Source organism: Argiope bruennichi, chromosome 9 (assembly GCF_947563725.1).
Source record: "Argiope bruennichi chromosome 9, qqArgBrue1.1, whole genome shotgun sequence".
NCBI lineage: Eukaryota > Metazoa > Arthropoda > Arachnida > Araneae > Araneidae > Argiope > Argiope bruennichi.
The window spans coordinates 110,976,129-111,003,648 of record NC_079159.1 but is presented as its reverse complement, the minus strand read 5'-3'; the positions used below and the strand labels follow the sequence as shown (position 1 = coordinate 111,003,648).

The window sequence follows — 27,520 nt, the reverse complement described above, 5'->3', positions numbered from 1 at the left end:
AACTCAACGACTCTCGGTCATTTAAACATATCTTCAAATTGAAAGGCTTTGTTCTTGCGGCGCTTCCCTTTAATGTCTTCTTCATTTGTTCTGTGACAGAGGACGTGTTTTAAGAACGCGAAGCGATATGCGTCGTGGGAATCATTCTTGGCATCTCTTTATTTTTGTGAGTGGTTGGACAATGGTTTGACTCCTGTAACCAGCGATCTTATCAGAATTTCGTTTGATAGCCATTGTTAACCAACACATAATTCGTCAATTACGAAAGAGGATAATAAAGCAGAGTGTCTTCAATGAAACTTCTTCTCTGACGCAGTTTGATTTTCAAGGTTAGGGGAATTTAGAATGGCTTAGAAAAAAGCTTAAAAGAAATAAATTATACGTTTCCAAAATGCAAAAAATATAATTTTCACACGCATATCCCTTATAAAAATCTGTTTCGGTTTAAAAAATTTCAATAATTCAGTTTTAGATGAATGTAGCATAAAGATTTTTTCCAATTCCATTTTTAAAATATTACTCTTTAAAATAGTTAATCTTATAATATAAAAATTAACTATAACTTTTAAACCATATCGTCACCCCCCCCCAAATTATTAAAATTTAATTTAAAAATATTTCATTTTGAAACTGTATTAAGTTTAGTTTGAGATGGAACTGTAACCAAATGATCGAAAAGCCAACTTCCAATTTTAAACCTTCCATACCACGTGATAAGAACTTTTAGACATATTTAACATGTACTAAATCTGCACGTACGGCGTTTCTTTAATGATCTCGAAACCTTAAATGGAAAACGACAACAGAATTTTTCTGTATTTTAAATGTTTATAATTTATACTTAATGATAAAAAAAGGGCTAATTGTATTCGAAAAAAAAAAAAAAAAAAAACTTAGAAAGGCGGAAGAGAGCAGCTGACAAACGAATATTGCAAAAAATGTTATTTCATTTTTAATTCTGTATGGGCAATAGTTAAAAAAATTAGCGAAAATATATGTTAAGAATTAAAAATGTGTAAGGCTTCATGCTTCAATTGAAATTTTTTATTTATTTAGTTATACTCTTACTTGGAAGGGCATGCTGTATCAGATGGTGCTTTCCAAATGCCTTTTTTTTTTGTTGTTGTTGTTGTACTCTAAATTTTATACTAAATTCCATATTATAAATTTTCACTTTATTAAAATTAATTTATTTATTTTGTGAATCTTTTTTGCCGATTTGAGTGCGTCTTATACTGAAACGGAAAAAATTAAACGAACAAGAAACAAAAGAATTCTAAAGGACCCAAAGAAAAATATGCTGAAATCGCGCACCATCCCAACATCTTACGTCAAATTCACAGAATTCTGAAAGCGAGAGTGGCAACGACCGTTTCGAAAGAACCTGCCGTTTTGTTTTCCCATCAACGGTAATGAATCCGCAAGATGGGCAACCCCTAGCATTGACCTCATTTGAATAAATTCCACGCACACCCGAGGAGGAAGCAGGTTTTCGAACTTCCCCTGACATCCAGAAGGTCGCAGGGGCGTGGGGAAGAGAAAGTTGAAATCTTTTTCCAAGTTCCTTCACCGCGACACATCTTAGATAAACAGGTGATTTAAAATAGTTAACATGACATTACGAAACGAGTTTGCGAAATTTGCTGATACAGAAGATGGCCTTATAAGGAATAAATTATTAGGCCGTTAAATTGTAAATTATTAGAGATTTTGAAAACATTTGTACTTCCAAAAATTGATTTTTCAATTTTAATCTAATAAAATAAAGACCATTTCATTGAATACAGAAATGTAAAATTTGAATAGGTTTTGAAAAGTCTAATATTTATAAGTTATCTTTTAACAATGAATCAAAAATGAGCTCATATGATAAAAAATGAAATTCCCCCTTTTTCTTGGAACGTGTCCCCCCCCCCTCTCAAAATTCCATTCCGAACACATTCCATTCATTATAATCGTATGAAATCTTAGACAAAAATCTGTAGAAACATTAGGCATTTGTTAAGCCTATTTATTTTTTCTGCACTTCTTAGTATTTATCTTTAGCTCATACAAAATATTATGGATTTTTCAAACTACATGCTATTTATTATTTTTATTTCTTTTGAAATTAATATTATTATTAGCATATTTAAATTAAAATGAGTTTACAATAATTATTAAATATATGTTCATACATTATGCCCACTTTGCAATGATTTTATTTAGAATTATTTTTTTCTGATCGTACCGATTTGTGTTTGAAAATTATCGCATCACAACACATATTCAATTTGCCATTAAAAAAACAAATACTTTAAGGAAAAAAATATTTTTCTTGCTACTTTACTATTAAAATAAAACATTTGTTCTACAGCTCCTAAATTTTCTATCGGTTATAAAATTTACTTGCAAAAAATATATTTATTTACAATTGAAATTTTAACAATTTGCGTTGTGGTAAACGTCCCAATTCCCTTAAGGAATAAATGGAAAGAAAATTTTAAAGAATTTTATGAGTTTTTATTTCTATTTTTTTATAAAGGACATCTTACTGCTTAAAAGTATGCAATGTAAAGGCGATTTCTTCAACATGACGTTCGAGTGTACGAAATTATTGTAATCGTGAAAAAAGATTGTGGCATCTCGAACCTCCATAAGGCCGGAAGACCATTTTTGTAGAGTATTTAACTGATGAACTATGAGCATGACTCAAAACCGGAAAAGGGCTGATTTATCGATTTGAGGAGAGTGTCACAGAGTTCTTGAACTCGAGGCTCTTAACCTGCGAACATAAGAGGCGTATATAGTAATAGCATGGCAATGAGATTACTTAGTAAAAGTGCTAAAAGTGTTAAATTTAATTTTGGTCTTTACCAGCCTTCTATCAGATTTTGGACAGATTCTGTTAGTGGAAAGTCCCTATCTTTTTATGCGCATATGAACACGGTAATTCAGAAGAATTGCGAGCTAAATTTAGAGTACGGCATTATTAATAGAATTATATGTGTATTAAATTTTGGTGAAAATCCATCAAAAGATTTGCTGTCCATTCGTCCGTCTAAACGGACCATGGAAGTGTAACAACACAACGCTTCATAAATGAAATTCGGATTGCAGTTTCACTCAAAAATAATAGATGCATTTCAGAATTTGATAGCAATAAAAATAAAAAATTTCAAAATGTATATTCGATTTTTCCCCCCATCGTTCAGTATTTCTTCAATATTCCATTAACATATTGTATCAAGAGAATGAAAAATCGAGGGGGCAATGACTTTTACATAGACGTAAAGTAAGTAACGCGGCCTTTCTCCCCAAAAATTTCTCGCAAACTCTCTAATAAAGAGTTTATACCGGAAAACGCCTTGCATGGTACTGGCATATAATAATTACGAAATATTAACTTTGTACAATTGTTACTTTGTATGGTAACGAACTATTAGCTTTTGGCTTGAATTTAGCATGTTTATTGAATCTCTCGTTGGCGACTAATTCTTGGCATGCGGTTAATAGTGTCCTAAAATGGAATTTGTGTTTTAGACGCTTTTCTCCTACCGATTGAAACAAAAATTAGGCACAGAACTGCACTTAAAATCACAAAATCCCATATCAAATTTGATATATTTATGCCAAACCGTTTTTAAGTTATCGCACTTACATGTTTCTGAAATTACAGATCAAAAGACGATCCACCCCTCTTTAAATTTGGCACAAACTGTGATACGTGTCTACACTATAAATGTTAAATCTGTATACCGAATTTCATTAATCTAGCTCTCTCCGTTTTGCAGTTATTGTTTTGACATATATACGAACATATGGATAGACAGACTTCCTCTGAACAGATTTTGCTGAAAATTTGACGCAAAGACTGTATATCAAATTTGATTCTTCCTTCTTAAAGTGTTTCTGAGTTATCTTTATCACAGATAGACATAATGCCAAAAACGTATTTTTCGAACTCAGGAAGATCTAAAACGGAGATTCGTTAAAATTTCGAATTCGAATTTTTTAATGATTACAATACTTTCTCTAAGTATACGAAAAAGTAAAAATGCGTAGGACCTCGTGTTTTCACATTATTTATGTTAATTTCAATCAATACAGCCTTGAAAAGATTTAATTGCAGCTCAAAAAGGACGCACACAACACCGGATAACGACCGATGGATTAAAAACTCCATTTACATTCAGAAAACATGGGTCTTTTGAAGCTTCTTCCAAAACTTTCGAAATAATTATCTGACTTTGCCAAACCATAATCAGTCCCTAATGCAATCAAAGCCGATCCATAGTTCTTTAGTGTCTACTTCGACTACTTCTTTACCTTAATCTGCCACCTGTAAATCTTCTGCATTAAATCTTGCAAAATCGGCTGATGTCTTCGTGATTAAGAATTCGTTTGCGACATGACCGGACTCCGCAACTCCCAAGAACAGGAAGGAACAGTCCTCAACAAACGATAATGATTCCGTGACTAGAATATTTTGAGTCGAATTCCTCAAGGGGGTCTCGTGAGGCGATGACCGGTCGTGCCAGCACGTGAGCCCCAGCAAGGGAAAGTAAAGACCCGAGTGTCAAGAATGCTTTCTCGTTCTGTGGTGAAGGATTCTTTTGCACTTTCTTTTTGCTCAACCGTCCTCCGGTCTTTGTGAAGGGATGCATCCTGAAGCAAGGGTAAACAACCCTGATGTTTGAACTGATTGAATTTCATGATTTGGCTGGTTGTTTTGGTTGGCGGTCAATAATCTTTTGGAGAGATTTATCGTGGGCGATATAGATTGTATGTTGAAATGATATCGTCATGGTTTATTTTTAAATATTTTAATGATTGCGAGTAATCTCAAAACATTCCACTATTCTTTTAAATTTAGTTTATTAAATCAAATGTTTTCTTCGTAGGAGAGGGTTCGTTTTGAATTTTGGATGGTTTACTAGACTTAGATATCCATTTCTGAATCTCATCTCTTTTATTACGTCTGATAGCAAAACGGGACCTAGAGAGAAAATCCAGCAAAATCCAGCAAAAGAGAATTTTAAGTTTAGTAACAGAAAATTAAATACGACAAATTTTGAAGTTGCAATGAATGATTTCAAATAAGGATTTCAGCTTAGACTTTTAAATTTATAATATTGTTGAAAAGGCGAGTGACCACTTAATAGTCGCGTACATCTGTGTCGATCTTGAAAATTACTTTAATGACAACTCGCAGTAGATTAAGAAATTCTTGTAAAGATCCATTGTGAATAATGTAATTCAATCTATAATTACTGGTAATGTATTTGAAAGGATTTTTGTCTCGTGTCTTAACTATAAGAATATTCATACGTTTAATATTCAAGTAAAATAAATTTACTTAGTTGGAATAATTTCTTCTGCCATTGCAACGAACTTTTTCGGACACTTGATCCAAAATTAAAAAGCCAAATTTTCTTATTAATATTAAGTGTCATTTTTTGACTCTTTCAAATAGACTATGTAAAGGACTCCTTATTTTGCCCCTTTAAAAAAAAATTACGAAACTAATTGCAAGGTGAAAAAAAAAATCAATACAAATCAGGGAACTAGGGTTAGGCGAGGGCAATGAGGTTGGTATGAAAAATAAGATCCCATATAATAAATAGCTGCTAAAAACTGGGGATAATATAATATAAAAGCTAAAACATTAAACAAAATATTAAAATAATATCTGTACTAATAATAACAAAGAATGTATGTTGTGCGTGTCGGCACTCTACAGATCCGACCGTTTGACCTACAACTACAAAATATGGCACATGTATGTCTTAGAAGGTGGAAATGCGTCCCCCGGATATAATTTGAAAAAAAATTTAATTAGATTTTTAATTAATGTGTTTTTTTTTTCCATTGTTGAAAGCTAAAGAAGGATTCTCTTTAATATCTGTGTAACTTACAAAGTAAATTTAAAAAAAAAATGAAGTTACAATACCACGAAATTTATAAGATATATGAACCACACATTTATTTGCATTTTTAATAGCATTGTGATGTCATGGGACTAGTCTCCATTTGAAAATTCCATGTACACAGTGTAAGACGATGTTAGACATGCGGATGTAAGGCAATTAAAGTAACACATCTTGAATGTGTGGCAATCTCACGGTATCATGGATATGATTTGCTGTCTAAAAGATTTAACTGAAATTAAAGATAATTAACATCTTCATCGAACCAGTTGGTCGCCGATGGCGACTAGTATTGTAATAAAGATATTATTTTTCTTATGCGGACCCTATACCTGATGATAGCCATCATGAATTCTCACCAAGATGTTCGCCCGAGAGAGAGAAGAAAAAAACAGTAAAACCGGAAGAGATTTGCTCTCCGTTTAATTGAGGTCCGACCGTTGCTTGGGGGAACTCTTACTTTTGTTCGGAGACCTGTTTCACTTTTCGACAGAAAGGGAGCACGAAAGCCCAAGCCCGTTCTCTCGCTCTTGATTAGTTATTTATTCATTTATTTTATTAAGAAGAATGTTTGGACTAAATGGATGCTTTAAACGCGCGAAGTAGGCACGGTGGACTTTTTCTTTCTTTCTTTCTTCTTTTTTGACAATAATCACTTCCTAGTTTTTGATGTGGGAATGAGTTTTATGGAAGCCGTGCACGGTTCAGGAGGAGATAGTAGTTCATTTGCAGGGCGAGGTACGAAAGAAATTGCTTCCGTTTCGTCTGTTCTTTCTGGAACTGGAATTTCACGTGATTTATGTTTTATACAAATGTCATTATCTGTTGACTAAATCAAAACATTCGCTTGCTCGCGTAGGAGTAATTTAAATTTCTGTACATTTATTTTGCGCTTATTTTTAACCTGAATTAATTTTTACTGTTTCGTATACGTAATATTGAGAAGTATAGTGATCGTCAAAAAATTTGAACTCAAGATTTCAAAGAATCTCTACATTTTAAACTTTCCTGATTTCGAAAAAAAGATTTTTGGAAATTGTTCTTCTGTTGTCTGTCTGTGATAAAGATAACTCAAAAACGCTTTGAGCTAGATGGTTGAAAATGAGTACATGGTCTTTGCACCAAATTTTCAGATTTTATCAAATTTTGAGAAAAATCTGTTCTGAGGAAGTCCGTCTGTCTGGCTGTTCGAATATAAGTTAACACGATAATTACAAAACGAAGAGAATTAAATGGATAAAATTCGTTACACAGATTTAACATTTATAGTGTAAACACCAGTCAAACTTTGAGCCATATCCAATTAAGAGTTGGCAGTCTGTCGGTCTGTACTTTTAGAAACGAGTAAACTTAACAATCCAGAAACGCAATGACTTGAATATATCAAATTTGGTAGGGGATTTATTGTGATCACAAGTGCAGTTTTGTGTCAAATTTTGGTTTAAAATATATGTCCAGATTCGGATGTCAAATTCGATTGGATGATAGTATTATCGCATTCTAGGGATTAATCGCCAAATAATTCGCCAAAAATTAAACGACTGATTGAGTAAAAGTGCTAGATACGCGCCAAAATTTAATATTTCGTTACTATTGTACGCCGAGGCCATCTGACATTACAAGTTTATTAGAGAGTATGCAAGAAAGTTTTAGAGAGACCACTCACTCTGGTTTTAAAAAATACTCGTGCAATCAGAAGGGTGAAGTCAGCCAAAAAGTACATGCAATTAATTTCGTTTCCTTAAAACTAAGTTAAAAATCAGCTCTAGTGGTCTCCTCTAAATCTTCTTGGATATTCTACAATAAAATTTAAAGCCCATAAAATTGTAGACTTCGGATAAGTCCTCGAATACTTAGCAAGGTATTGGTGAACGTTAGTTACGAAATACAGATCGTTGACTAGAATCCAGTATTTTTACTGAATCTTTGGCAATCTTTTTGACGATTAATCTTTAACATGTGGTAAATATACAAGTATCAGAAAATCAAACATGTACTTTAGGCGGGTCACATGTACTTTAGCGGGTACTTTTAGTCACAAAATCACATATTTAAGTTTTATAAGTCACATATTTAAGTTATTTTAAGTTTTAAAATTTTCAAAAGTTTTATCTTTTTAACTACGCACTTTCAAAATATGTTTACATATATATAATTGTTTTAAATTTCCACGAAAATTTAACCCACATTTTCTTATCACTCTAAGCACTTTTAACAATCAAAATTAAAAAATAAATAAATGTAAAGTCAAAATGATGCATCGTCTTGAATGGTGCCTGAGAGAAGACGTCCGAATGCAAAGGATTGACCTTTAAAATTTGAATAGCGGTGTACGCAGAATTTTACTTCCAATGCATAGAGTGAAATAGTGGACAAAATTTTAGGAAATAGTAGAATAACTTCAACAAATATTTTTCTGACCCAAATGAACTATTGAATTACCAACATGAGGAACGGACTTAACCAGTTGACTATTTCGATCATTAAGGAAAATGCTATCTAAATTATGTCGTAAACATTTAGCTATATTTACTATCTATTACTCCTGACGAATAAACTCGTCATAGCGCAAAATGTTGTACTTTTCCATGACGAGTATACTCGTCAAAAACAGTTAACTGGTTAAAAGGAAATATGAGTTGTTGCTTTTAGAATATGATTGGCAACTATTCCTGAAGAGAGAGGCTTACAATTATTAATTAAAATGGCACCCACCAACAGAAACACTAGTTTGGAGATGATGAAACACTTGATGTGCATTTTTGGCTGATTGGACTAAAGACCTCCTCTCTCGAACCTCTGCTAAGGGTGTCTGAGGTAACCAGCATCCCCCCCCTTTGATTTTACCATGCATGATTTTTGTTGGCAGATATTCAAAGATTCTATAAAAGATCCTATTTCTTGTACGACACCCTCACAACCCTAAAAATTTTTCACAGGGTTTCGGATTCATTCTGCAATTTACAACTAAGTGAACAGCAATTAAAGGATTGCACCAGCAGTAAAATTCTGAATCCTTCTCCTTGTATTCGTTTACATAAATTCCTTTAAACTTTTAATAAATGGATTTCACTGTATTTGGATTGTTTGTGTCAAGCTCAGTTTTAAGATCCTATACGTAAATGTACTGTTTCATTTCTAAACCATTAAAAAAAAAGCGAAATGAAATAAAGTTATGTTTAAATTTATCACCACGGATGTTGTGTTGGTTACGGATTCACTCTATTGTGTGTCTAGAAATCAGACAAACTGAAAAACGGCGCATATTGTTTTCATTCAGAATAATACAGGAGTGTCAAGTTTCGTCACGAATAGAAATAGTCAATCCTGGGGAAAAAAATCAAAACATTCTTTGTTTAAGGCAGATGGTTTTTCGAATCTTCTGAATCACATTCCTTTAACAGGAAATCGTTGCGTTGAAACTTCTGGAAAAGCAGCTGACAGTTTCAATGTTTTCGACTGCTTCGGTCATAATAAGAGTAAAGTGAATCGTACAGGTCATCTTTAATACAAAAGAAGCTTCCCAGACAGGCCATCGCCTGCACCTAAAGCTTAGAATAATGACAAAATAATTAATGAAATTATGAATTCTGTTTACTTTCTTGAATAGGAAGCTCAAGAAAAGAAAGTATTTTGATCCTCCAAAAAAAATTCGACCCCGTGATGTTGATGAATCTATGTGTTTTCGAAAAACACATTTTTGGAATTGCCTGTAGATGAACTCGGTAATTCGAAAATGCAAAGAGTTGAAAGGGTGGAATTTGGAACATGAGCTTGCTATCGAAATTGTAGATTTCTATTAAATTTGGATAATATTCATTTAAAGACCATCTGTCTTTCAGTTCATCCCTGTCTGTATGAACCACAAAAAAGCAAAATTACATAAGAGCTTAAAAAGTAAAATAATCGGTGTAAAATCTTCACGAAATTTTGGGCAAGTCAGTAGTAGATGACGCACTATAAACGGAACAGTCTGATGCTTGGAAATATTTGGGAAAAGAGCTGAAATACGGGTATTTTATCTTCACACGATGCAGTTCATATAAATGTCAAAATTAATTTAATTTCTTTATATATACATATGTAATGATATATCTCTTAATTTAATATAAATCATAACTAATTTCCTTTCTTTTTATCCTAAATTAGCTAGATTACTTTATTCTAAAATTTTCTCTTATTTCCTTATCTAAATCTCATTTTTTTATTTAATTATTTCTAGCACGGGCTCTAAAAAATTATGACCAATGCGAGGGGATGAACTCTTACGCATTCCTTTCAAAATTACCTAATATTTCCTTTCCGAAATCACCAAACATCAAAAAAAAAAAAAAAAAATCCCCATCGAAATCTCTTAGTGAAAATCACTAAAGGGAAAAATTTCTATCACTTTGCATTTGTATGTATTTAGGCAGACGCATCGTCTTGTCACTTCTCCCCTTGTACACGTTATGCCTCCCGTGGTAAAATGAAGTTCATTCAAAATTTGTCTTCTTTTCGGTCACACATCTGCAAAATTATATATCTATCGAATATGTACAACGTGTAAAACCAACATATAAATAATGAAATGATAGTCACCAAATGGGATGAAGTAATAAGACATCTAAAAGCAAACGGCATATCATAAACAAACAAATTGTGACTGACAATACGTAGATTATTTACTGCATCGTAATAATCAACAGTTACTAATTCAATCATATAGACAATTCTCCCTTTAGGGTTAAACTGCTAAAAAAGCTAGGGTGGTATTATCTATGTCTGAATAGTATTTATGGCCCAATCTTCATTCAACGAATCTAACTCGTGATATTCACACTTGCACCGATCATCAATCCACGAGAATAATTCGTAACGATCACGCTTGACTTGTATTTCTGTATCAATTTGGATATTATCGGTTAGACGAAAGATACATATATAATTTTCATCATTATTCTATGAAACACTATGAAGTTCGGGTTACCAATGGATTAACTTTTGTCCTTAATGTATTAGTTACTTTTGAGTGTGATTTTTAATGTTAATATGGAATACAGATTGCTCTTTTTTAATCGTTTGTTCAAACATCGTTTTCATATTACATGAAATGCAAATCCTCAGATTACATGATTAGAAAATTCGCTATGATCTATCTCGAAAAAGATAATATTTAAGATCAGTAGTGAAGAATTTCATTTCGGGTAACAGTTCAACAATTTATGTCGTATACAATTTTATTTCAATATAACAATTTTGAAAAAAAAAAGCTTTAACGAAATGAGAAAAATAAGTATGCATGATTCGATTCAATCAATACATTGTCCGACAATATATCATCCAAAAATACAAAAACTTAATAGTGACAGAAGTTGGGTAAAATAACAGGCACATTTTTTTTTTTTTTTTTTTTTTTTGAGAATTCTTTCAAATACACAGTAACGATATTTTCCATACATGACAGATACCGTGGACAAGATAAATAAAAAGAAACAGAAGGGAGACATATGCAAAAACTTACCAAGACGGCACAAAACTGAATGATTATCCAGGGTTTCTATGTGAATTCCAGACCTAATTTTTTCAAGCATTTGACGCACCAACCCAACTGTAGAATCAATGAGAGAAAGGCAGTTCCATTTCATTTCATTTCAAAAGATACGTGAAAAATCTTGTAATTTTGAACCTTAATTGGTAATATACCTTACATTGGTAAAATACCTTATCTTTGGCGAATGTAAGATTGTAATTCAGAACTTTATTTGAGTGGCAATGTGTTGTAACAATCTGACCAGCTGAATATGTGAAACTAAAGTCTTTGTTGATCTTCCCTCGCATTAGATAAATCTTCAAAATTTTATTAATAGTCCTCACGTTAGCAATGCTGAGCTTGTTGGTCAATTAACCAGAGAAGTTGAATCAGGAAATATATGACCGATCACTTTTGATCGTCATAATACTTACAGCATTCAGGAGACAGAGGAAAGAATTGATGTGCGTAAGGATTTTAGAGTCTGTCCATAAACTGTTGACTTTCTTGTTGAGGTAAATCTTGCATTATTTAACAGCAAATGCCGAAGATAAATTAAGAGTCATCTTGTGAAAACAAGGTCGATTTTTTTATATTTTATATTTAAATAGTTTTGAAATATGTATTAAAATTTAAAGAATCGGATTTCGTTTGTGTAGTATTTTTTTGCGATAAAATGGAATTTCAATTTTTTAAAATTATTTTTTCTCAAAAGAAAAAACTTTTGAACATTGAAAAAAATTCTGAAGAAATAAAAAATATAAACAATTAATACAATCTTTTTTTTGTATAAAAAATGTAATCTTTCGTAGGTCTTTTTTATAAATTCATTTGAAATTATATATTCAATATTCTAACAATTTCATTGCATTCTTTTACGAGCAGACAGCAAATCATTCATTGGAAAGAATCGAATCTAGTCTGCAACATATTTCATAGAACAAACAATGTTTCCTACATTGATATTCATTATCAACGAGTGTTTGGTCTTTTTTAAAGAATAATTAAGGAATTTTAGACTTTTGGCCTCATATTGCAAGGTTTGGTCATATCATAGAATCAAACCGAGCCGAATAAACGTCTTGTGGTAATGCAATGCAATCCATAAAATCACACATAAATACATATTCTAAATGGTTTTCTTCGACAATGGAAGTAATTCATAATTTGGCTATTTGTCAAAAATATTGATACGTTTTTTTTTTCTCTTTTTTTTTTTTTTTTTTTTTTTCAGTATTGTTTTTAGAATGAGACCCGAAATAAAACATTCTCTATTACTGAAATTTTATTTAAGCATCTATTTAATAAGTATAACATAACAGATTTTAGACACATTTCATTTTAATAAAAATAAATTAAACCAACAAATTATTTTAATTTCGAATAGTTAGAATATTTTAATGCATGCTGACAAAAAAAAACAAAGTATCAATGTATTCAGTATAACATGTCAAACATTAAAGCCACTAACTTAAAGAATTTTTTTATAAATACTTCAGTATCTCGATATGTCTTCCTGTATATAGATCTGATTTCTATTTTTATATTCCAGAAATCCGCCATGGTGGAATCGCCGCACAAAATTAGAGAGGACGCTTTGCTTCGTCACGGTGACCTCTCTACTCATGCTGTCCGTGATGGCCGCAGCCCTTGCCGTTTTCGGATACCTCTATCAAAAGAACATAGGTGAGTGGTTTATTATTTCCAAAAATAGTCTACCTTTATTTAATTTGATTTGTTGCATTTTTTAAAGATGGAATTTCGCCCTGGATTTTCCATTCAGTTCCTGATGGATCTACCATTTCGAACAGTAGTATTTACTTGCTACGTGTTTACAGTAGTGTTTTAGCTCTTAAATATCACTTAATAAATTTAGTTATGTTTTGATTCCATAAAGAAACGGCATCAGTAGTGAATTTAAGGGGAATTGATTACAAAATTTCATTACATTAGTAATAACGAATTATAAAATCTAAAATAACAAAAACTGTTTTTAAAAGTATTATTTTATAAGTGTACTAAACAGCAGGTAATAATCTATCAAAAAAGATGAAAGATAAAAGCTCGAAAACAGTAGCATAAAGAAATTAAGTCAAATTGATTTGTCAAAAAATATAATAAAATTCATAATTATTCATTAAAGATCATTACATATTATAAATTCAATTATTTCTAAAGGCGCTTTGTGTACTTAAGATATTATTTTCATGGCCATATTTTTGAGAGGAAATTTTTATTAAAAAAAAATCTTTGTTTCTAATATTAATGAATGAAAACTACAATGAATTTGTAATCGTTTTTCATGCTTCTATTTTATTTCTTCCCATTTACCCATCTACCATATTTTTCAGCCTTAAAAAAAAATCAGAATTCATATATGATTATTTTGTTTCTTTGTATCAATTGCATCTGATCCAATAGATGTATTTCTTGTAGATTTATTGCAATAGCTTCGAATATTACATCGAATCAAGGGTTAAAATGCATACACATTCCTGAAGTTTATCAAACATGTATTAGCATAAAACGTCCTTTTTCGAAGAATTAAAAAAAAAACCGTTTGATAGGATTTAGCAATAAAAATGTCTTAATAGCAGCATTCCGAAATTTCCCGAAAACGTTTTGAAGCGTAAACTAAAATCAAGTTTTACGATTGTTTTGTCAATTGTTTTTTATTTGTTCTTTCACAGTTTTTTTATTATTCCATTGTACAATTATTCCATTGTAGCAAATTCCTACAATTATTCCATTGTAGCAAATTTATATAAAACTGTTTATTTTACCATTCAAATATTGAAAACTGCAAGGCCTGTATATTTTTTTATAATTTAATTATATATATTTGTTATTTTATTGTCGAAACGCTTTAATAAATTTAATTCAGACAATTTTTAAAAGGCATTTTTTATCAGTGTTCTAAAAAGTAATTGAAAGTGATTTTATTTAAATTATATTCTACTTTTCATCTTTAAGTGATAATTTATTATTATAAATATAGTGGTCTCTAGAAATTCGTTATGTGCAACCAGAAGGCCCTACTCGTATGGAATTAAATTTAATTAATCGATTATTTAAGTTTTTAAAATGTTAAAAGCATGTATTTCAAACCAAAATATACAAGTGCAAAAAATATAAAGCTCTGGCACATGAGAAAGTGATTGATAATTTATTATAAATTCCATCTTCACAAATCTAAAATTATCCAAAATATAGTTTTGAATAACAAAATAAAAAAAAAGTTAATGCCTAATTTTTTTTTCCATACCAGTAAAATTTAACTGCAATTTTTTATGTTTATTACTATCCCAAACGAAATCTTAATGCACAATCAGTTTTCAGTATTAATAATAAATATACTGTAAAATTAATTTCTTAAAAAAATAACTACAACTTGCGATCGTAATACAATTCTTATTTCGTTGTTCGTAATATGCGTTCTTCTTTTAATATCAAATGTGTGAAATAGAATATAAGACAATCCAAACGCAAAGAAAGCAGTGGTTCTATGGGCAATATTTCGTTCGATTTTCTTATCAGTTAACTGTATAAATCGATTAGTGATTATAGCAATGAAATAAGCATCGTTATACCATGGATTCCTCTAAAGAGGCCCAATGTGCAATAATAATGAAATTAGCAGTGGAAAGTGTTAGTTTAACCGGCATTTACATATGAATGTGTATAGGAGTGTTTTTCAGATAACGTAGAGTATGTTGTTGTTTTTTCGTATTAAATTGTATTTGTATTTTCTGCTTTACAGCTTTTAATCAATAATTAAATTTGTTTGACGTGTCCATGACTAAAATCGTTACTCTGTATGTATAATACTACGCATTCGCTGCTTATATTAAGAAAAGTAGGGAACATATATGCGCATTAACGCTCAACCACTGTTTGGGAAATGTTTCTAAACCAAGATAAACGATCAATTGTTTCTGGATTTCTTATTGTATTGAATCTTAAAACATTTATCGCATCCCTTTACGTGAAAAACAAAGCACTTAATGATAAATAAAAGGTTCTTTATTTCAATGGCTGCGATTACCATTTTGTGCGATATCTTTAAATACAATTATTTTGCATTCGTCGCGTCTCTCTCAGGAATTCGGGCGATTTCGGCGTAACTTGGTAGTTTTGGAGTATCAGAGTTCTCAAAAGGTCATTTTTAATGCTAAAATGATAAAAGAGAGAGAAAAAAATAATTTACATTTCTTATTTCTGTCCCTTTTGTTAATCAATAACAAATTACATGGGGTTTTTTTAAAATCTTTTTCATAAGAATTTTTAGGGACATATATAATTTTTTTTTATATTTAAAATCTTACCTTGGAAAAAATTTCAATTTCCCTTTAAATATTTCTTCTCAAAAATGTATTTTCAAAGGAATTGAGGGAAGAGAAAAAAGGAAAGGAATTTAAATTTACTTCAATTTTCAAAAATCTCTATTTAAAGGACCAAAACATATTTAAATCGGAAAAGCATTAGTGTTTTGCAAAACTGCTTACATCTTCAACACATAATGATGCTCTTCAGGTTTAATAACAATACATAATTGATATTTTAAAAAAAATTTGCAAATAAAGAACCAAATTGTTTTGCCTCTTTATTTAATTATAAAAAAAATTACAGATTAAAAGAATGAATTAAATGTGATGTTTTTTATATTTATGTACATTTCTTGAGAATGTTTAATGGTAAATTTTTTCATAAATTATGTTAAGGTTATCATAGCACTATAAAAAAGCACAGATAAAAAAAATAATTCTTTTGAAATGTCATTGAAATTTAAAAGAGGATTAAAACATAAAATTTTCTAAGCTAAAACTCTTGGAAAAAATTCACAAAAGGCATCCAGTGTGATATTAGGCCTGAAATTAAAAAAAAAAAAAATAAAACTACGGTTTGTCCATTATATACGAATTATATTTTGTTAAATAGACAAGATTGTTCCAATAAATACAAAAAGACAATTTCCTTAAAATGATTTTTATACTTTTTCAACTGAAAGGAGGAGGAGTCTCATGATTTTTCAAAAATGTGAACAATGCATATAAATATGTGGAAATTTTAATTGACGGGCAATTTTTTATTTAGTTTATAACTTTCACGCTTCAATTTAGAAGCAAAAATATATAGTTGCTTTTCATGTTTATGGCTTCCTAAAATCTAAGGAATTCATGTGACGATTTAATGACTTTCTTTTCTCTTGTAAAAGTTCACACACCTGTTTGTTTGTTTCTTGTCTTATAAGTAGAACACATTTTTCATTTAGATCCCATCATTAGCAAGATTTTCTTCAAATGAGTCGATCTTCTGTCAAACTCGAAATTGTCCTTTTCTTTTGTGGTAGATCTAGATTTAAAGTGTTTGGTTTCTACAAAAGCGATTTACCTACGAATTTCTAAGATGTTCGACTGTCGACTTTTTCTTATGCGATTCAACAGTTATTCAACTTTTCAATACAATTTACTGACAACAGTAGCAATTTTTTCAATCGTATGAGTGACTGACTCATTTTTTTTGGATGCTCTTAGGGGTTCGGTTTTTGAAGAAGATTGGACAAATGTTTTATTCATTTCTGTTATGTATTTTTATTTCTACGTTTTGTATTTGAATCATGGTAAATTGAGAAATATTCGAAGTTACAGAGAAAAAGGAAATTGTTCTTTGAGCTAAATTGATAGCTATTTTTAAATGCTGATCTTGATATAACGAATAGCTTGTATAGGCTCCATATTAAAATTTGAATGCAAGAATTTTCAAAATGTGAACTGAAATAATATAAAAATCTCTAAAAATCAGGTTCTATATTTAAAATGACAAGGAAAGGAACAGTCGCCCAACCTCAAACACTAGTCCGATTTTGCCAATTTTTTCCCATATGCACGTGACTTCTAAACTTGCCATTAGTGGCCATCTTCCTTTTACATTTTCCATTTTTGAAAAAAAATTTCAAAAACATTACTTCACTGCGTATGCTTTATGAAGAAAATTCACGATAGATTTCGCCAACTATAACCACTCAACCGATTTCAAAAATTTTATCATATGAAAGCTTATGATCTTTAGTTACATAATCAATGGTCTCTCATCTTCCAACACCCTTCACTTTCGAGAAACATTTTTGAAAATGAACGTATATAACATCCATACTATGGATCTGATAGACATCTCTCAAATTTTGAGCCAAATCAAATACGGGATTAACCTCTGTCAGACTGTATTTTTACAAGCATATACACGCGATAATTCAAAAGCGCAGTGATTTAAATATATCAAATTTGATATATGTTGTGACTGCAGATGTATTTCTGTGTCAAATTTTACTGCGTCAAAGTTGGGGGGGTAAAAAGCATCTGAAACACAAATTTTATTTTCGGATACTATTAACCGCATGCTAGGGATTCATCGCCAAAAATTCTTGCCATGGATTATATGATAGATTTAGTGAAAATGTTAAATTCATGCCAACGATTAATATTGTAAGCAAATATCATGCTTTGCCTTATCCACATCCCACAATCTTTTGCGGAAAGGGGGGGGGGAGTTAACACCTTTATTAAAAAGTATACGTGAAAATTTTGGGTAGACCTTTATGCTGTTTATTTTGTAATATTTTTCAAAAATGTAAGCAGATGTGGATACGACCTTTTATAACTTATCAAAGTGCCATCATCTTTCATATGGAACAAAAACTGGCGAAATCGGTGCAATGATTATAATTTGAGAAATGATTATTTGGTTTTTGTCAATTATTTTAAATTTTATAGATATTGGACTAACAACTGGTTACCAGAAAGAACTAGTAACAATAAAAAATAACAATATCTGGATTTATTACTTTTCAAATAAGTACCTTTAAAAACGCCATTAAAGTGCGTTTTCTTCTTAAAGGTAAATAAAAGAAAAGAAACAATTACGCGCATGCATGACAATTTTACAATAAGTTACGAAAATAACAAATATCTCCCCTAATCACCGATCTTATCTCCCTTTTTTGAGGAGCAGCTGAGCCGCGATGTTTAATGACAAGTCTACAATGCATAGACTATCGCATTCTTCTAAGTAAATGCTCCGAGATCACGTGTCGCTTGACAACCTTGGAGTTTACTGATTACAGCCCGACCGACCCGTATACAGCACGTCATTATTTATAGCATCGGGATTATTTTATCTCCAACTAATTGGAGAGTTAGACACTAGTGGCACATATATATTTCCTGCCTTCGAGCTTTTCCGTCAAAAATGAGATGGGTTTCATGTTTGGGTTCAACTTTAAAGCAACCATGCTGAGTTTTGCTGTTTGGTTCGTCTTTTTAAGTGTTTTGATACGTAAGTGGAAATTTTTAAAACTATTTTATTTTTTTATAGGCAAATGCTGTTAATTCTTATCCATCTGCTTAACTTGCACAAGAAGTTATTGTCAAAAGTTTTTGTTGTTTTTATAAGATAAGGTTTTATGAATGAATTAAAACTTAGAATTAAAACTTTCTTAATAAACTTTCGAGAATTTAAATAAATCAAGGATAAGGGACTTGAAAAAACTGTTTTAAAGAACAGCAGATTCTGAAAACTTATCAAATTTTAAGTTTCAATAGAGAAAAATTCTTAAAAAGTATTTCAAAAATAACAATTCAAGGAGCTTTGATCATTTAAATAAAAACATAGCACATATGCTTTGACTCACTTCTTGCTTTACAAATGCTGATTGAATGTCAAAGTTCGTAAGATCTGTTCTCTACATATCGATGTCGAATTTCATCTGACGAAGTTATGGCTCAGCGTTTTCTTCTTCACCAGCTAAGAGACAAAAGCTGAAAATTTGTGTTTTCGAATAAATTAAAAAAGCCTCTTTTCAATTGAATTTTTATAAAAAGTTACTACACGGTATATTTTATTTTAAAAGCGTAACTCTTGGCAATTCACGTGAGTATTTTTATTGTCTCAAAATTATTGTTCTCTCATGCAACAATAAACTTGTCAGGTTTTTTTTTTTTTTTTCGCTCTTATTGTCGGTATTCTTGTAGTCATTGTTATGATTTTAGAGACAGTAAAAGCCAAAATTAGCTTTACACTGATCAAGTTCCTGCTTAGATTCTTTCCTTTGATGGATCTACTTGAGAAATTACTAATAATCATATGTAAGTATTCGTGGTTTATTCTAACAAGTCAATAATCGGAAAATAAAATTGTTGAAAAGATTTAAAGTTTTTTGCAGAGATAAAAAAAAAATTGTGATACACATTTTACTGGCAAATCATAAATGTCTTTCAGCGTCATATCTGAATATAAGAAATGGAGTATAAAATATATGTATTTTGTGAAGGACAATGTTATAATTTTTTTTAGTTTTTAATAATTACATTTGCTTATTCAAAGAATTAAATTTGAACACTTTACATGAAATTCATACTTTTCATTGTTAATAATGTAATATACAATATATTAAATAATAAATAATTTCAATCGGAAAATAAATCATGCAAATTTTATGCAAGAAAAAATTCAAAAATTTAGTATTTCAAATCGGAGCAAATTGTTTGAAATTTTGAATAATTCATTAGATTTTCGATGAAATAAAGCATTCATTACTAAATTTTATAAAAACAAAACATTTGCTTTCTTTTCCCACTCATCATTTTTTTTTCTTTTTTTTTTCTGTCCTTTGTTATATCCAACTTAGTAGAACTCGCTACTCGAGCAATTTAAAAGCATAATATAGAAATTCCATTAAAAATTTTGATCGGCGTCTCTTTTTCTAAGACGTACAAGATTCAAAAACAGAAATATGTTCTATACTTTGCAGCTAATCTTATATAATTTCAATGATACATGCTTTGTCTAAAGCGGCTTGCAAGCCTGGGTCTTGACTTCGAGAAATCGTGGTTACGAGATCTGATTCCAAGAAATCTCCTTTGTGTGTCTGAATTTATGTGCGTTTAGTGTGTCATGTTGGAGTAAATATACTCATTTTGATATAATAGGAAGTTTGGCGAGTGGGCTTCCGTTTTTTCTGAATACTGTTTGGAATTGTGAAATCCATTTCATGATAGTTCTCTTTTGGAAAATACATGATAAATGTCCATTGTGTTTGAATATTATTTTGCAATTAAAATACCGACATCTTTCGTGCCAGACTTTTATTTTCTGGTATAGGAGTTGCAAAGAGGAAGATCCTTAAAAAATTACACATTGCAATCCTTAAAAAATTACACCACGAGATGCTGATAAATCACCCTATTTTAGATTTCCTTAATTCAAAGGAAAAAAGCATCTTTGGAATTGTGTCTGTCTGCCCGTTTTTGGGCATTGCGGAAACGAAACACAACGAACAAAAAGATTTAAATTTGATACAAGGAGATCTATACCAAAATTTTTGTTTACTATCAAATTTTGGATGAAACTTATCCTTGGGAAGTCTGCTTGTCCTCATGAAAATGAGCATTGTTAACTCACAAATGCAGCTGGCTAGATGAAAGAAACTTTACAGTTTTATCATCAGAAATGTATGCAGTCGAACCTTGTAAAGAGCATGTCGCATAATGAGCAAAACAAAATGTAAAAAAAGTAACTCGCTTAAGGAGCAATGTTTCGCAAAGCGAGTGGTGAAGAGACACCTTGACGTCACATGTTGATTGACCTGTATGAATCTGTGTTGAGAGCTTGTTTGAAGATAATCCTTCTATTTACATGGAAGTCGTTTTGGCCAGAAAACATTGGCGATTGCGATACCGGGGGGGGGGGTCTGAGTAAGTACTTGTGATGCCTTAATCGACGATATTTTGTCTCAGGCCATGATTATGTTGATAGAGGTCGCATGAATGGGCTGGTGGAATAACAGCCAAAATTATCGGAGCTGCATCTTAAAACAGTGAATAGCTATAGATGAGATTTGTTCGGGAGAGGAAGAAATAATGGCGCTACATAGCGACAATCTTCCAGCAAAATAAGGGAAATGCTATAAGCATGAGAAATTATTGCATCTAACGTTGAAAAGAATCACTGATAAGGCAGTAGCTATGAGTACTACAAACTCATTCAACGATAATGCTGTGTCTCATATTCTTCAAATTTTGAAAAGCAGCCAAAGACAAATGTCTTTAGGCTATTTACTTGCAAAATAGAATGCATTATAAATAATAAATTACGTTGTTTTAAATCTATCTGAATATTTTTTTTTTTCGGAATGGAAGGCATTGGTCCTATTTTACATGGATTGTCTCGTCCAAAGAGTGTTTCGAATTACAAGTAAGATTCGGGAACCAATGATGCTCGTCAAGGCAAGTTTCATTGTGCTTGTATCAATTTGGATATAATTCATCAAAATATCGACCGTTTGTGAGTATATGAACACCATAACTCTAAAATACAACAAACTAAATAAATGAAATTCGGTATTTGATCTTGACATCAAAATCGGAAATCTGTATCAAAGTTCGGATCCAAATGGGTCAATGGGAAGAAGACACCCAAAAAAGAGAACTGGATTCTCTTCATTACATTTCGGAACTAAACATAGAAAATGTCAAGTTGTTGAAAGATGCAAAGAAATCGATGTTGGGACACTTTCACTAACTAATATCTTTTCTTGTGATTTCTGCATTTAGGTTATATTCCTCAAGCAGAGATTGCAAGTTGAACCCATTTTGAATGTTATTCACAGTGATGTTTTCCTTTCCAGATTCCCGGCAAGCCATCTACGTACCCTCCAACAGCGACCGCCTCGTCTCCCCCAATTCGTCTGACATCTCGAATGTGTGCCTGACACCCGGATGCGTCAAGGCAGGTGAGTGCCTCCTCTCTTATCAGTCACACTTGCCTCAATGGGGGCTTTGTTTTGCCATGGATCATACTTCGCACTGAGAATAAATTTGTGGACCTGTCAAGGGCTGACAGCAGGGGCTTTGGGAGGGACTCCACTCAGCCCGGATTCGAGTGAACAAAGAAACGCCCTCTTTGAAATTAAAAAAAATAATAATAATGGGACTTGGCTATTTGGATTTTTTTATGGTCATAAAAACATTTGTTGAAGAATTTAGTCTATCAAAAGTTTATTATTTGAGTTTCTATTGTGTAACATAGTACGTGATAATATTTTTTTATCAGATTCTTACATCGTTTTTTTTAAAAATTACTCAATTATAAATATAATATCAATCGGTAACATGCAAATAAAAAAATTAGAACTGAATATCGTCATGACGCCTCTACTTATAAACACATTCTTCTAAAACAAGGAAAGACATCAAGGTAAAATTCACTTCAAAATGTTTTAAAAAATTATTAAAATTGTAAAAAAAAAAAAAAAAAGTTCACAGTAATAAAGGTGACCTCACAGAAACCAAAGTTTTGTATTAAAAAAATGGATTTAAAATGGTTTTTGTTCGATTAAAAATTCTGATGACATTGGGGAAAAATGTAACATTTCAAATAATTTTTAATTAAAATATTTATGTGCTATGCATATTGCAATTCATAGATAACATCTAGCCCGTAACCATTATCATGCTAAAATGTGGAAAAGGTTCATAAATGCGAAAATCGTCGTTATGCAATAGCATCTAACAGATTTTGGACTTAATAAAATACTTGTATCTTCATAGACAATATAAAAAAAGTTTCGTAAAATTTCCTTTGCTTATAAATATTTATCAAAAGTAGAACTTTAGTCACCATTTCAATCTTCATTAAGAAGAAAGAAAAAAAATGAAAGAGTACGGAAATTGAAGAATCAATATTGAAAGAAAATTAAAGAGAAAAAAGTGAAATGAATAAAAATCAAACTGTTTGAAGGAAATTTGGAAGAAAATTAAACTTTTAACATTTAACTTTTCTTTATTACTTTCTCTTATGCAAAGTACACAGAGAAAAAATATTTTAAACGTCAAAAAATTGATTTTGATGAAACTCCACGTTTCAGGTTTTTCTGAGTTCGTAAAACACATTTTTATTGTTTGAATACAATATTGTTATACATTGAGTTATTGTCTGTGAATGCAGATACATTGAGTTATTGTCTGTGAATGCAGATACATTGAGTTATTGTCTGTGAATGCAGATACATTGAGTTATTGTCTGTGAATGCAGATACATTGAGTTATTGACTGTAAATGCAGATACATTGAGTTATTGACTGTGAATACAGATACATTGAGTTATTGACTGTGAATACAGATACATTGAGTTATTGTCTGTGGATTATCTATTATATAAATTTTGGTACACAAATCCAAATTAAATTTGGAATTAAACCCATCTAGGGGTTGATCGTCTGTCAGTCTATACTTTTGCATGCATCTAAATGCCACAATTCAAAAATGATTTAGGTAAAATTTGATATATGCTTTTCTGACTACAATTCTAGTTCTATGTCAACTTTAATTTAAAACAGTCGGGAAAACGGATTCCAAACTGTCACTCTGATCCTCTGGCACATGTGTATAAACCGCGTGTCGGCGAATATCACCAAAGATTGCACTCTAGATGCAGGCCGAAGATCAATATTTTGTAACTATCGTAATCAATGCTGTTCAAGGAATGCACAACCACCTGTTTGTTTTGCTTATTACGGAACTACTACTCTCAGGATCGAAACCTTAAAAATAAAAATCTGAACACTCGTGGCATTCAAGACCTTGTTCAAGATCAGAATTTGAGGTGCGAGGGGAATGACATCTTTACTAGAAAGTATGCGAAAAAATTTCGGGTGATCACTTCCCGTTGATTTACGGTCTTTAATTAAATTACACCTTATTTTGGATACTCCTTTTGAATTCTTCTTTTATATTCTCTTATTATGTTGTTATTGTTTCTTATGGCACTTGCCATGGACAAGCCCGTTGTTCGAAGACAGCCGATTTAAGCCTGAGGGGGAGCGCCTCTTATTTCTATAGTAGCGCCATCTAGGGCCAAGAGCACGACTTAGCTACACATACGTCACAACCCTTTTTACGGGGCGGACTTCATTCACGCATTTCCTTCACTCAACCACAGATCGTAATTTAGACCTGAATCAGAGAACGATCACCCCTGATCCAGTACCCCCAGTGGTATTACTCTCGGCATGGAGGATTTTGTGACCACGACAGATTTAACGCGCGTCCTCTACTTATTATAATTATACTAAATAATACTCGTTAAATTAGTTTCTATAGCAAGGAGAGTATCTCCTATATTCCCCTTTTTGTGAAAAATTCAAATCTTTTTCAAAGTTGTCAGCATTTGATTAGTAAAATAAAGAGGTCCACAGAAAATTTTTGTAATAAAAATATTCAACTGCTCATCTTTTTAGAAGTATACACTAACTTGATATAATTCTTATTATTGATATATTATCTTGATATGTAATGAAACATGGCCACCATTTTTACAGCACAGTACCATAAACTTTCGAATGTATATCGCAAATTGAGTGTGCTAATCGAATCTTAAAAATCATACCGAAAAAATATTTTGAGAAGTCAGTGATTTCTTTAGGATACAACAGAAGACTATTCATTTATATGCGTTTTAATAGGATCATAAGTTCTAACACGATATACGCGCCACATTAGTTTTTGAGAATATTACGCATAGTATGGAAGATAAAAGCTATAACTTCGAAGTGAAGTGAAGTGTAAAGCAATAAATGACAAACGTGAGAATTTTTAAAAAGTGGTTATGACACTAATCTCTCTCTCTTTCTTTCATTTCGTAAATGTTTTAAAGTCTTTTTGTATACAAATTCTCTCCATTTTCAGCTGCCACTATCCTGTCCAACATGGATGAATCCGTGGATCCCTGCGATGACTTCTACCAGTTCTCTTGCGGGGGTTGGCTGAACACGCACGCCATTTCCGAAGACAGGTCGTCCGTGTCGGTGTTCTCGGAAGTGCAAGATGATCTCAATCTCAAACTCAGAGGTGGGTTCGTCTTCCCGATTCTTCCTCACGTAAAAATAATCAGAATTTGCCAAATTTAAATAAGTTCTTGATATTCGAAGCCTATGGGATCACAATAAAAATTCGAATAATTCTAGAATTCAAATTAAGAAAATTTGTTTCTAAAAGAAATGGCAATTAAATAGACAATTTTTAAGCTAAAAATATCACCAAGGATTTAATTTTGCATTTTAAGAAGTCATATTATAAATAATATATTTGCAGATTAAATGTAAATAATTTCAGCAAAGTGGCGATAACTGCGGTTTCAAAAAAAAAAACAAAAAAAAAAAATGAAATTTTTATTAACATAAAGAATTATTTTATTTCACAAAACTGAGTATTTAAAAAAAAGCAGTTCAATAAAACTTCTAAATAAAATGCAAAATGTGTCACGATTTTGTTTTTGCTTGAATGCATTATACAGAGGTAGAATCCTTTGAATGAATAAATAAAAAATTTAAAAAAATTATTCTCTTTTCCTCTGTGACAATGCAGACGATTTTGAAGATAATAATAAAAATAAATCCGTAATTTAAAAAATATATAATTTTTTTATTTGATATTAAATAAATTAAAATAAATTTGATTTGCAGACGATATTTTATTATAACATTAAGAAAAAAAAATTCAAGAGATCAATGAAAAAATCCTATTTCATTCCTTAGTTTTTTTTTCGTATTTCTTAGTTTTATCATTTATTTATGTGATTTCTATAACAATTATTAACCCTGAATACACATCGCGGTAGATGATTACCTCAGGTCCCGAAAATGAAACCTTGAAGCCTCGCATTTTTGGCGACCACAGAATTCCAGGCACAAGACCCTATTCCTCAGAAGAACCGCCATATAAATGGGTGTGGTGCGTGTTATATCCGTCGGGGCCAAATACCCTCTCGCAGGTACGGTGTGGAAGCTTGAAGAGGGAAAAAGACAGTGCCAGCTCAGTTGTCCTCGTCATTTGACCGCGGTTCAAAATTGCGAGTTCTGTTCCAGAATAGCCTTAGTGTTGTCTTAACCCCTTAACTGTTTTATTTTCTTCACTATCTAATAAGATGACACCTTCTATTTTGTGAATATTTTCTTATTTTGATTCAAACGAAAATCCATTGAATACTTATCTATGTATTCGAAGTAATTTTAATATTGAATTATAATCGTTATAAATGGTTTATTTTTTGCTTACAACAATAAAAATTCGATAAATCGATGCACGCACGGCACTGGGGCAAAACAGTTAAGAAATTAAATATCCTTTAGATGTACCAGAAACTATGAGTATAATTATAACATTACGTCCAATTTTTTTCATATTCACTTTCAATTTAGATATCTCATTATAAAGTATAAATACAATATATCAAAAATATTTAGAAAGAAAAAAAAAACGAATATTCGATTATGCGTGTGTGTTTGTGTCAATAATTCATCAAAATACTTAGGACAATACTTTGAAATTATTTAAAAAAAATTTATTTGTTAACAAAGTTAGAAAAGTTCAGAATATTGGAATCTGGATTTCACGATGTGAATTAGGCCAAGAAAATAGAATTAAGAATGGGGAAATACAGAAAAAGAACAATTTCAACACATTTCCGTTCTGTGAACTTCTAATTGAATTGAGTTATATAATTTACCCGAAATGCTGTGAGTTCTCTTTGTCAGTATTTTAATACGTTTTTTTTTTCAACTAATTCCTCATTCAATTTTGTATGCAAATGCAGACATTTCAATATCTAGTTCTTTCTTTGCAGTTTTGATGGAAAAGAAAGTAAGCGGATCAGAGCCAGACTTCGTGAGAATGATAAAACATATGTACATTTCCTGCATGGATTTGAGTAAGTATATGTTTCTTCGATAGTTCAATTTTTATAAGGCGGGGAGGGGGAGGCATGAATTTTTTTATGCCCATAGAGGAGTGGGGGGGGTGCTACCATCTCTTAATAACCACAGAAACCACAAAAAAGTATTAATAAACCCTTTGATCATATAATGTGGTTTAAATATTTTCATTTTATTCATGAAGTGATGTACCAATATTTGACGCCAGAAAAAGAATCGTCAAAACTCGCCAAAGTATCGTCAAATTTTTTGATGAAATAAAAAACGATATGCTTCAGTTTCATATCGAATGAAATCACAATGAAGTATATTGATTTGTCAATTAATGATAGAGTA

At 31.2% G+C, this 27,520-nt stretch overlaps 1 protein-coding gene across 2 annotated transcripts in view; it reads left to right on the top strand.

Annotated features, from left to right (window-relative positions):
* The window catches only part of LOC129983828 (neprilysin-2-like), an 85,035-nt gene that overhangs the window by 28,723 nt on the left and 28,792 nt on the right, over positions 1 to 27,520 (top strand). Inside the window, exons 2-5 of one of the 2 annotated variants that reach the window (XM_056093482.1) lie at positions 12,974 to 13,107; positions 22,103 to 22,207; positions 25,161 to 25,322; positions 27,097 to 27,180. In XM_056093482.1, the coding sequence (XP_055949457.1) occupies positions 12,974 to 13,107; positions 22,103 to 22,207; positions 25,161 to 25,322; positions 27,097 to 27,180 (485 nt within the window). Of the gene's footprint in view, positions 1 to 12,973; positions 13,108 to 18,592; positions 18,754 to 22,102; positions 22,208 to 25,160; positions 25,323 to 27,096; positions 27,181 to 27,520 lie in introns of those variants that run through there. The other variant, XM_056093483.1, reaches the window with a different exon arrangement.